This window comes from Mus musculus, chromosome 2, assembly GCF_000001635.26.
Source record: "Mus musculus strain C57BL/6J chromosome 2, GRCm38.p6 C57BL/6J".
In the NCBI taxonomy this organism is placed as follows: domain Eukaryota; kingdom Metazoa; phylum Chordata; class Mammalia; order Rodentia; family Muridae; genus Mus; species Mus musculus.
The window spans coordinates 157,122,272-157,135,096 of record NC_000068.7 but is presented as its reverse complement, the minus strand read 5'-3'; the positions used below and the strand labels follow the sequence as shown (position 1 = coordinate 157,135,096).

Below are 12,825 nucleotides of genomic sequence, written 5' to 3'. Positions count from 1 at the left end.
GGTAGCCATGCAGAGCGCACCCTTGGAGCAGCCAGCTAAGCGACCCCGCTGCGATGGCAGCCCAAGGACGCCACCGAGCACTCCTCCTGCAACAGCTAATCTGTCTGCAGACGACGACTTCCAAAACACCGACCTCCGAACCTGGGAACCGGAGGACGTGTGCTCCTTCTTAGAGAATCGTGGTTTCCGAGAGAAGAAAGTGCTGGACATCTTCAGAGGTAGCGGGCCTGAGGGACGAAGGATGGCCACCGTGGGGCCGAGCAGGGAGAGTCCACATGGGAGGCATCCTAAGGGGGAGGTCTCTGGGGGAAGCGGCTGGCGGGAACCCGCCGCTGGAGAAGGAGGCGCCCTGTCGGGATGCGAACACACGGGCTACCCGAGGTGGGCACAGGTGAAGTGCAAGCCCATCGGTTCACTCTGGGCGGCGAACCTAGTAGAGGCCCAGGGAGGTTTGGTAGAAGGGTCTTTTCGGGAACTTGTCACTTCTGCCAGGAGCGATCCCCGCCCTTCTTAGAAGATTTTACCCCAGACCTCCGGCTGTGGCTTGCGGTCTTTCAGGCTCACCTGGCTTGGGAGACCCTTTTGTGCTAACCGCAGCTCCCGGAACACTTGGCCCCATGAGAGATTTTGAGCGCTTTTAAGTTTAACTCTGAAGCTGGTCCCGGAATTTGGGGTTTTCCTTAAAGGGGAGGGAAGGTGCTTAATCTCTGGATTCTCACTGACTATCATAATAGCCTAGTAGGGTTCAGTATGTGCTCATTGTATTTGCAGAGTGCTACTAAGGGAATTTCTCTTCCAACATAAGAGCAAGTTATTCACTGAAACCCCAACATTCCACAACTTGGCCACTCAAGAATTTTAAGAATTTTAAGGGATGCTTCTGGTTCTTGGTCTTGCTCCCGTCAACACTTTGAATCTGCTCAACTTTTTTTTTTTTTTTTTTTTTTTTTTTTCTTGGTTGGTGGCTGTGAAGCTTAACCCCTTGCATGATCGATCCCCGGAGGTGTTCGCTTGGAAAGTGGCCCCTCCGTGGTTATGATTTTCAAATTCAGTGAACTTTACTTCTTGTGGGGTGGAGCCCCTTGTGCCTAACTGAAGGACTGACTTTAAGAAAGCTTTAAAAGGGGTTGCGGATTTAGCTCAGTGGTAGAGTGCTTAGCAAGCGCAAGGCCCTGGGTGCGGTCCTCAGCTCTGGGGGAAAAAAAAAAAAGAAAGAAAGCTTAAAAATAGGAACTCACGTTTCTCTTTTTCTCTCCCTCTACAGAAGAGTAACTTTGGGGGTGGGGGTGGGGTAAGACAGGGCCTGTCTTATGTAGTCTCTATAGACCAGCCTAGCCTCGAACTCAGAGATCCACCTGCCTCTGACTCCTGAGTACTGGGATTAAAAGTGTAGGCCACCACACCTGGCAAGATTTCATTTTAACTATATATATATAGTTATATATATAGTTATATATATATAGTTATATATATATATATATATATATATATATAGTGCTGGGGTCCTTGAGGCCAGACTGGAGTGACTCCATGATGGAGTTGCTGCCACAGGGGTGCTGAGAACTGAAGCTGAGCCTTCTGCAAGAGCAGTGAGTGCTCTTAACCATGGAACCATCTCTTCTGGCTCTGTTTTTATTTTTAGTTATGTTTTTATGGGGGTGTTGGTAGGGGGTATGTGTATGATGAGTACAGTGTCTGTCACAGTGTCTGTCGAAGCTGTAAGAGGGCAGCCAACCCTCTGGAGCTGGAGCTCAGGAGCTGTGACTGGCCTAACTAAAGTGAGTGTTGAGGGCTGACCTCACTCCTCCCCAAGAACAGTGTGTGCCCTTTGCTGATCAGCCATCTCTCTAGCCCCAGATGATGTTTTGATAACCAAGATGTTAAGTAACTTTCCAAAGTCACATTATTAGACAAAAAAAAAAAAAAAAAAAAAATGCAGAGTTGGATTTTTTAAAGGTTAAGTCTTTGGATTCCCGAATTCATTCCAGTTATTTCTGAAATGGTGTTCTGACTAAAACCTTCTTGGGAGGCTGAGGCAAGACAGGCAAGACTTCAGGTTCCAGTCTCAGGTCTTCAGCTGTCCTAGACTAGATAATGAGATCTTATCTCAAAACAAAACACCATTGGAGAACAACATAGCCAAAATTAGAAAATCAACTAAGGCAAGAGAAAAACATCTAGTCAGTAGAAAACGAAGTGGGGCTGGAGAGATGGCTCAGCAGCTAAGAGCACTGACTGCTCTTCCAGAGGTTCTGAGTTCAGTTCTGAGTTCATGGTGGCTCACAGCCATCTGTAATGAGAACTGAGGCCCTCTTCTGTTGTGTCTGAAGAGAGCAATGGTGTACTCATATGCATTAAATAAATAAATCTTAAACAAATAATAAGTAAAAAAGCAAGAGACCATTGACAAACAACCACTGCAATACTAATTTTTAAAATACTGGGTTATAATTTAATAATTAGAAAAAAAATGTTAGATGAAATATGTATAACCAGTAAGGTTGATAGAAGTGCCCGTTAGGTCAACTATGGGCTGTTTGGCAATGCTTTTTGACTTACAGTGAATACTTATGGCTGACATTTATTATGTCTGTACTTTGTATGAAGGACTGCTATACACATCTATAAGCCATTTAGGGAGGGGTAGGCTTTTTTGTGTGTGTGTTTATATGGAGGATCAGACCCAGGGCTTTGTTCATGTTCTGTGTGGACTGTGCCACTGAGTCACACCCCCCAATCAGTCAGTAACCATGCAAGCATGAGGAATGGTGTTCTGAATTCTACCACCCACACAAAAAGTTGGGTGTAGTGGTGCATACTGATAATCCCAGAGGTGAGGGGGCAGGAGAAAGAAAGTTCCTGAGGTGCTGGCCAAGCACTGTCTCTGAAATGTATACATAAACTCACATGGGTACACGTACACATGAATAAAAGGTGAATAAATCTTAGAAAAATACTGGGTAGAGGAGGAAGGAAGGAAGACACCTGACATTGACCCCCAGCTCCCAACAAGCAGATGCACAGATGTGCAAATGCACCCGTACACAAGCGCGCGCACCCCCCCCCCCCCAAATGGATTCCGATTGGTATATATTGTAGAATACAAAGTATCTACTAAGAAAGATACAGGCTTTCATCACTGAGAACTAAGTTTAGGCTATTGGGTGGGAAAAATTGGTTATATGACAATCTTTCTTATATAAATTTGCATCATTGTATAGAGATACAACTGTTACCTCACAGTGTTAAGCAGTAGGTATCAGTTTGCACTTATGTGAATTGGTATTTGCTACGTGCGTAATATTATTTGGACTTTTTACCTTGGGTAACTTTTTCATGATAGAAAAAAAATACAAAAGTACTGTTTTCACTCCAACTTTGATTTTTCAGAAGAACACTGCCTCGTTTTTTCTTGTTAATTTAAAAAAGAAGGTTTTTGTTTATGTGAAAATAGAGTCCAGAGTTGTAGAATCTGAATTCCAGAAGAGGTAGAATTAATTAACTGTTTGGAAAGATAAAAAAAAGTACATGTATGTATATATAATTCTTTCCAAACACAGGGGATTGTTTGCTTTCAAAGGAGTTTTAGAACTAAAACTCTGGGTACTTTTCTTCTGGTTTGAAGTGGATGGTTCTAAGAACAATTGATTTAAATGTCCTTCTCTAGCCCTGCTGCCAGCCCTGGCTTTAAAAACAGGAAGCTGCTGATTTGGCAGAACTCACAAATATAATTAGGTTTTACTTTCGGTTTCCCGTAGCTTTTGACACAAATAAGTCACCTAGATAAGATTTTAAAAGTATTGTATGGAAAGTATGGTATAGGCTGGGTTTGGCAGGTTACCTGCCTAGTATGTACAAAGACCTGGGTTTAATCCTTAGTAACTTTTTTTTTTTTTTTTTTTGATTTTCAAGACAGGGTGTAGCCCTGGCTGTCCCGGAACTCACTCTGTAGACCAGGCTGGCTTTGAACTGAGAAATCCACCTGTCTCTGCCTCCCAAGTGCTGGGATTAAAGATATGCGCAACCACTACCCGGCCTTAGTTAACTTTTTAAGTTTTGACCTCTGGAGGCCAACCTAGCTATGAGGCAAAATTCTCACGCACGCATGCACACACGCACACACATGTATGCCCAGGCATAATGGTACATCCCTTTATTCCTAGCACTTAGGAGACAGAGGCAAGTTGATTTCTGTTGAGTTTGAGGCCAGCCTGCTCTGCATGGATTTCAGGATAGCTAGAACAACATAGTGAGACCCTGTTTTATAAACCTAAACAAACAACTACATAAGGGAGGGAGGGAGGGAGGGAGGGAGGGAGGGAGGGAGGGAGGGAGGGAGGGAGGGAGGGAGGGAGGACTGGAGAGAGAGTTCTTTGTGTAGGAATGATTACTCCAATCTGGAGTTTAGATCACAGTACCCACATAACAAGATGAGTGTCACCTTTAAACACTAGTAGTCCCTTCTGAGGTGGGATGTTGACAGGAAGGGATCGCTGGCAATTACTGGCTTCCAACCTAGACAAATGCAAGCCCCAGGTTCAGCAAAGAGACCTTGTCTCAGAGTGTCAGGCAGATTGTGGTAAAGACACTCGATGCCTTCCATGTGTCCAGTCCTGGTGCACACATACAACACACATACAAATTAAATATATATTTAGTATATTTTAGATGATTTGTGATTTATACTTTATAAATATATACAATATCAAATATATGTGTCTGTATTTTTAAAATGGTGCATTTGTGTCCTAATACCTGAAAAACATTTGTTCTAAGACCCAAGCATGTAACTAAAATCTGATGCTTAAGTCCATTACATAAAATGACAGTTTGCATCTAACCTCTGTACACCCACATCTGTAAACTATACATCATCTCTGCATTACTTATAATACCACATGAAATGTAAATAGTTGTTGTACTGTATTTTTACATGTTATCTACAGTAATGTACAGAAGTGTTTACATGTTCAGTACAGATGTACTTTTTTTTTTCTGACTATTTTCCATTAATACCATAAATGAGGAACTGGTAGCTGTACAAGGCTGGCTATAGATCACATGGTTCACTACAGTAGGTTCTTAGTCCGTACAAGCTGAGCAAATTCTGATAGATTCAAACTGAAAGGCACAGGAAAATACATGCTATAAATATCTTGTTTACCTTTTCCTTTTCCAAGACAATAAAATCGCCGGCTCGTTTCTGCCCTTTTTGGATGAGGATCGTCTGGAAGATCTGGGAGTAAGGTAAGGATAAGGAGACGCATAGTGAGGCCAGACGCACTTCCTTCACTGTTCGGAAACAAAGCCCAAGAGCTTGGGGTTCACCCGTGCTCATTTCAGTACTGCGGCAGGCTTTAAAACAATCCCTTGCTTGCTGTTTCTGCTGTGCGGGGCTTGGGGTTAGTTTCTATTTCAAAGAGCTTTGCCAACAAGAGTTCATGAAGTTTGTAGTGACCAATTTTTTACTCTCAAATTCAGACTAATTGAATTATATGCACTAGAAATGTATAGGAATGAGCAGGGAAAACATTAGCAAGAAAAGTCAAAGTTACCGCCCTCTTTGTAGGTCTTAAGACTGTCTGAGGACTGGGGTGTGTCTTTGTGTATAAACTGTTAAAGAACATAATTGTCCCATGATAGCTTTGTACACACACATATGTATATATTTCTGTATGTGGCTGGAGGTTCTGGGGTCTGAGGTAGAGATGTCATTCTTTTAAAGATCTTAGCTGAGTGTTCAGTGTTTACGTGTGCTTTAAACGTGGTCTTTTCTCTCTTTCATAATTGACTGCAGTTAGTTCCGTGTTTGTGGTGACCGTGAACTAAGGGTAAAACCAAAGACTCATCCTGAGTTCTGTCAGATCCTGTGCTTTAGAACTTTGAGAGTGGAAGCAGCATCAGTAGAGGGTCTTCACTGCCTTAGAAACTTGCCTGGGTCACAGAGTTCAGGGCTTTTACTTGGCCTTTTTCTAACCCATCTTACCTGTCTCAGTCACCCATCAATAACCTTATTACCTGTGAACTGGTGGACTTTCTTCTTTTTTCCTCAAAGACCCAAACACCATTGATTTGTTTAGCGATGTTTATGGGAAGTACATTTGGTTCTAGGCACTCTTCTGGGAGTTAACAAGAGAGGCGAATCCAAAAGGAACACTACTTACTGTACAGTGGGTTTCTTGTACCCTGCCTTCTGCCTCTGAGATGGAGTCCATGGGGCTTTTTAGACTTGTGTTAGCCTGTACTGTAGCCACCTGTTGTTTGTTTAAGTTATCTAAAATTAGATTAAGTGAGGGCCAGAGATGTGGCTCGGAGGTTAGGAGCACTTCCTGTCCTAGAGGATCCCCAGGTCAGTTCCCAGCATCCACATCAGTCTCCTTGGCAGCCCGTGTGTGTAACTCTGTCTAGCTCTATGCCTAACACCCACCTCTGGCCTCCACAGAGGCCACTCATGGGCTCAGACCCACACGCAGACACATAATTGAAATCTTCTCATTGTGATGAATTTAAAATGTTTAGTTCTGGGGCTGGAGAGATGGCTCAGCCGTTAAGAGCACTGACTGCTCTTCGAAGGTCCTGACTTCAAATACCAGTAACCAGCAACCACATGTTGGCTTACAACCATCCATAAGGAGATCTGATGCCTTTTTCTGGGATGTCTGAAGATAGCAACAGTGTACTTACATATAATAAATAAATCTTTAAAAAAATGTTTAGTTTTTATGATACTATCTACATATCTACATATGCATAGGCATGCGTGCTGTCGACCTCACACAAGGCTGAGCAAGACCCACCTGCCTCTCTGCCTCCCAAGTACTGGGATGAAAGCCCTTTGCTGCCACCGCCTGGCTTATTTCTTCTTTCATCTTTCCCAGTCCCCCAACTGCTGTTTCCAGGCTCTATGCTCCCAAATAAATTTCCTGTATCTAAGCTCTTGCTCTGGACTCTGAGTTTTATGTGGCATCCTGTTTAGACAAACACTTTTTGTATTTCTTCAATTTTTGATTAAATGCCGATTTCTGAAGGTTTTTCCAGAAAGTAAACATTGTTATATTAAAAATGCATATGATGATGGCTCATCCTGTAATCCTGGTACTTGGGAGGACGGTGTGAGTTCCAGGTCAGCCTGAGCTACACACTAAGTTCTGGGCCAGCTTAGGCTATGGGGATCGCACACACGCACACGCGCACACACACACACTTTCTAAGGTGTATTAATTTTGTTCCTTTTTAATTTATCTGCTTAATAATGTCTCTGTACATTCTGAAAAAAATCCCTCCTAGATTTTGTTATTGCTGTGGATTTCAGTACAACAGAGGCCAATTGTGATACTTCAGTCTTCAGTCACCTAAGACTTTTAGCAAAAGTTTTTTTCAACCGGATTACATAGTAGCTCAGTCAGGGATACTAATGCCTTCCTCCTGCTGTTTGTGTTAACATTTCAGACAGGTGTGTTTATTATGCTTGACCAATGAGCAGTTACAAATGGAGCCGGATGTTATAAGATTCTGAGGGGTCCAAGTCCAATTTCCATGAGATTATGTCCCGAGCTGTAACATTGTAGATAGTGGAAGGTGAAGTACTAAGTTAACCCTTCCTAGATACTAGTTCATGCTTGGGTGATAACTCAGCAGAAGCCTGGGTGGACCTTCTTGGTTCAGAAGGAACTTCTTGCAAGCAGGTGCAACAAAGCACCAAACTAGATCACTCCAGAGGTAGGAAGACAGTTTACTGGGGGACAGATTGCTGGGCTGCGTCTGAGAGGAGAGAGCAGCAGGCAGCCTGGCAGGAAAGCGAGTGGGTTTCATATGAGCGTCTGAAGGGCGTGGTCCTTGAGCTGATGCAGACCTCTTCTGCTTTAGTGGGAACTAGACACACTTTGCCCCCATCAGCTGACCATCAGAGACAGAGATGGAAAGTAGTGACTCTCATGACAAACAGAAACCCACACTGAGAATTCTGAGGAATGTGGAGTTGAGCTTTCTTTTTAAGAATCTGGCCTGGGCCATCATTCTAGGACTTTGTCAGCAGCATTGACATTTCGGGGCCTTCTTCGTGACCTAGCACTCCTTATGGGAACAAAGAAAGTTTCTAGGAGTGCGTTTGAGTTCCTGACTGATTGTTCCTTCTAAGCTGCTCTTTCTTTTTATTGGTGCAGCTGCTTTAGAACTGCCCATGTGCTCCCAGGACACCTGGGATACTTATTTATCAAGGATTGATATATCTATTTACATTGTTTCAATTTTAGTTCCTTGGAGGAGAGGAAGAAGATGATAGAATGTATCCAGCAGCTGAGTCAGTCTCGGATTGATCTAATGAAGGTGAGGAGTGAGTGTATGAACGCATTTACTGTACATAATGTAATGAGGGTGCGAGGAATCTATATGAACAGCATTTGCGTGGTATAAACGGGAGATGATACTGTATTGTAACTGAAAACTTTGATTTGATTGCAGTCTCTAACACTCTGAAACTTCCAGACCCCAGTTAATTGCTTTCTTTTATCGGTTGCCTTTGTCATAGCAATAGAACAGTAATTAGGACAAACTCCAGCAGTCAGGTGTACTGTTATATACCTTTAGTCCCAGCATTTGGAAGGCAGAACTGGGTAGATCTTTGAATTTGAGGCCAGCCTGGTCTACAGAGAGAGTTCTAGGACAAGGCTACACAGAGAAACCTGTGTCTTAGGGTGTCATTGCTGTGAAGAGACACCATGACCATGGTAACTCTTATAAAGGAAGCATTTACTTGGAGCTGGCCTACAGTTTCCAAGGTTTAGTCCATTATTGTCATGGGGGATGGTATGCAGGCAAACAGGGTGCTGGAGAGGGAGTTGAGAGTTCTACACCTTGACCCTTGACAGCAGAAGGAGACTGTGTGTCATACTGCCTATAGCTTGAGCATATGTGAGACCTCAAAATCCACCCTCATAGTAACACGCTTCCTCCACCAAAGTTACACCTACTTCATTAAGGCCACACCTATTAGTGCCAGTCCCTATGGGCCAAGCATTTCAACACATGAGTCTATGGAGACCATTTCTATTCAAACTACATCCTGTCTCAAAACAAACAAACAAAACTTTGATTTATGATACCATGTAAAGTTTGTGCCTGTGTGTGTGTGTGTGTGTGTGTGTGTGTGCACATGTATGTACAAGTACAATAGCCCAAGTGTGGTCACAAGACAAGTTTTGGGAGTCAGTTTTCTCCCTCCACTATGTAGATGCTAGAAATAGAACTTAGGTCATGAGGCTTGGCTTTAAATGTCTTTACCCACTGAGCCTGAAGTTTGCTGTGTAGACCATGCTGGCCTCCAGCTCACAGAGATCCACGTGACTCTGCCTCCCAAGTGCAGGGATTAAAGACACATACCACACATCCAGCAAGTTTTCATTTCATTAATTAAATGTTTTTAAGTGTTTTGCCTACATGCATATCTGTTGACCAGTTTTATACAGGATGCCCAGGGAGGCCAGAAGAAGGCATCAGATCCTCTGGGACCGTAGTTAGAGATGGTTGTGAGCTCATGTGGCTGCTGGGAATTCTTTCTCTGCTTTGTTCCTCTTACCGGTTCCTGACTCTTACCCATTCTGCTTGGTGTATACAGTAGACCCTGAACAGTAATGGAGCTGTATTATCTTGGTGGCTGATAACAGACTAGGATGTCATACAGCTGCCACGAGTCATAAATGGACCATGTGACTGTGAAAGGAGTCATATCAAGTAATAATAGTAAAATAAAAATGACCACCAGTTAATACTCAACATTAAAGGAGTACAGTTTTTGTTTGTTGTTGTTGTTTTAGTTATTGTTTGTTATGTGTATAGCCTTCTGCCTGCACATTTGCCTCCAAGCCAGAAAAGGAGACCAAATGTCATTATAGATGTTTACAAGCCACCATGTGGTTGCTGGGAATTGAACTCAGAACCTCTGGAGGAGCAGAGCCTGCTCTTAACCTCTGAGCCATCTCTCCAGCCCCCAAGAAGTAGTTTTTAAACAACATTCATCAGGGTGCATGAGCTAGCTCAATGGCTTTGGGTACTTGCCACCAAGCCTGACATCCTGAGTTCAACTCGAGGACCCACATGGTAGGAGTGAGCCAATTCACAGGTTGTCCTCTAGCCACCGCTTATACATGACAGATACACACACATACACAGACCCACAGACACACATACACACCCACACACACATACACACATATGCACACACACACACACACACACACAAAGTAAATAAATAAAAAGATGTTTCTGAACAAATATTAAGAGCATTAACTTCTCTTTAGGTGAGAGTCTTAGCACACACTTGGTAGCTCACAGCTGCGAAACTCTAGCCTTAGGCGATCCGATGGTCTTTTTTGGCCTCTGCAGTTATGCACGCGTGCACACACACAAGGTGCGCAGACGTGATCAGGCAAACATTGACACACACACACAAATAGGATCTCTCTCTCTCTCTTTTTTTTTTTTTTGGTTTTTCGAGACAGGGTTTTCCTGTGTAGCCTGGCTGTCCTGGAACTCACTCTGTAGACCAGGGTGGCCTCGAACTCAGAAATCCACCTGCATCTGCCTCCCGAGTGCTGGGATTAAAGGCTACCACCACTGCCCGGCTAGGATCTCAATTTTTTAAAAATTCTAGCTGTGAATGAAATAAAGCCATTAAAATGATTATTATATAAGAGTATAAAGTGTTCTCTGTTCATTTTGATCTTAAAAGGAGACTGTATGTATTATAATATTAACCATTAAAGGTAGTTTTATTGTTTTTGTGTTTGTTGATGGAGGGGCACGGATGGGCTGGCGTGGGTGTGTGGAGGTCAGAGTGCAGCTCCATGCAGTTGGTTCTCTCTCTACTGTGTGTCCTGGGAACTGAGCTCGGCAATGCTTACCCAGCGATTTCTTCTGTCTGCCAACCTAACTCAAAAGATAGCTTTTGCTGAGCTCATTTTTGAAAAGTAGCTTAAATTTATTTTGTTTTTAATGGATTTAGGATGACATAAAGAAATTGACAGTAAAGGTGTTTCAGGCTTAAATGGACTAAAAGTAGGCTGTCTAATTACTTTGACAGTCTTTAGTAATAAAATGTGTTCTCACTTGCCCGTGGTGGTCAGGTGGACCTTCCATTGGGAGGAATAAGTTCGCTTGTGATTAAATATCTAGAGGTCACTGAGCTTGACTATTAATAACTTGTAAAAAAGGATATCCAGAGGACTTCATTTTGATATTCTCAGTTCCTTCTCTTCCTCAGGACGGTCCTCATCACCATTCCCTGAGTATTAATGGTGATGAACTTGGTATGGTTAACAATCTTCAAATGGCTTTATGGAGGATGAACGGCGTTACTGTTCCCCAAGCACCTATGGTGTAAAACACAGGCAAACACCATTAGCGTATCAACTTTTTCTAATTTTAATTAACTTTCATTAATGTAATTAAGTCACTAAAGTGATTATCATATAAAAATACAAAACACTGTTGATTTTGATATAAAAAGGAAACTGTATTACAATGTTAACTGTTAAAGGTAGTTTCTAAAATTGTATTTACTGTCTCTGTGTATGAGTGATGGAGACATGCATGTGCCAGTGTGAGCATACAGAGGAGGGCAGAGGACAACTTTTTAAACTTAATTTTCCAGGTATTTAATGATCCCATTCATGGCCACATTGAGTTCCACCCTCTCCTTATCAGAATCATCGACACACCTCAGTTCCAGCGACTTCGCTATATCAAGCAGCTGGGGGGCGGCTACTATGTTTTCCCTGGAGCGTCCCACAATCGCTTCGAACACAGTCTCGGGTAAGGGGGAAGGGCAGCTCATTTAATCTCTTAGCGAGTACTTTTTCAAGTGCTCATTGTGCCGTCTTCATTGTGTTGATGGGAAAATCGAGACTTGGGATTCCCGTTGACCATATTTTGTTTATTTTATGTGTGTGTGTGTGTGTGTGCGCTTTTAAACTACCTCATATCCTTCCGAAAACCTGATGTCTGTTGATACATCAGTTGGATTAAATACTTACATTGAATAGGGCTGGTTGCTGGTATGACTGAGTGTTAAGTTTCATTAGTTTTCCTTTAGTCCCTATGTAGTCATTTCATTTCTTTGGGGACAGGGGCTCCCAGTGGGGGCTGACCTCAAACTCAGTGTCTAATCTCCTGAGAACCAAGATTCTGGACACCATGCCTGGCTCCTTTTTATTGTATAGAGTTACCTTTTTAAACAAAGTAATTATGTCAGGAAATTTAGAGAAATGCTCATCAGCTCCGAGAGGGTCGTCTGCTGTGTGCAATGAGGCTAAGACTTCGGTCTGATTTTCCATTATGTGTGTAAGGCTGGGAGAAGTGGGAGAGAATAATTGAGAGTTCAGTATTTGGGTTTTTTAAAGATTTATTTGTTTTACGTATATGAGTACACCGTATACCAGAAGAAGGCATCCGATCCCATTACAGATGGTTGTGAGCCACCATGTGGTTGCTGGGAATTGAACTCTGAACTTCGAGAAGAGCAGTCAGTGCTCTTAACTACTGAGCCATCTCTCCAGCCCCAGTATTTGATTTTTTATTTACTTTGTGGTTTTCGCTTGTTATCTAGGCTTTTCCTTTTCTTTCTTTGTTTTGTTTAGGGTTTCATTAAATAGCCTAGACTGGCCTCAAACTCCCAATCCCTCTGCCTTAGCTCGCAGATGCACAGATTACAGTGTGTGCCACACTGTCCAGGTCCAGTAGACAAGATGCGTGTACCTGTACTCAAGTTATAAGCAATATTTATTGAACACTTTCTAGACCCTTCCAAGGCACGAACAAGTTGTCTGCCTT

The 12,825-nt window shown here is 42.8% G+C and overlaps 1 protein-coding gene across 3 annotated transcripts in view; it reads left to right on the top strand.

The window, feature by feature from the left end:
• Positions 1–12,825, top strand: part of Samhd1 (SAM domain and HD domain, 1) — a 37,563-nt gene continuing 24,738 nt past the window's right edge. For all 3 annotated transcript variants that reach the window (NM_018851.4, NM_001139520.2, NM_001370610.1), the window contains exons 1-4: positions 1–218; positions 5,181–5,247; positions 8,253–8,325; positions 11,648–11,808. In NM_018851.4, coding sequence (NP_061339.4) covers positions 8–218; positions 5,181–5,247; positions 8,253–8,325; positions 11,648–11,808 — 512 coding nt within the window. In that variant the 5' untranslated portion in view covers positions 1–7. The remainder of the gene's footprint in view (positions 219–5,180; positions 5,248–8,252; positions 8,326–11,647; positions 11,809–12,825) is intronic.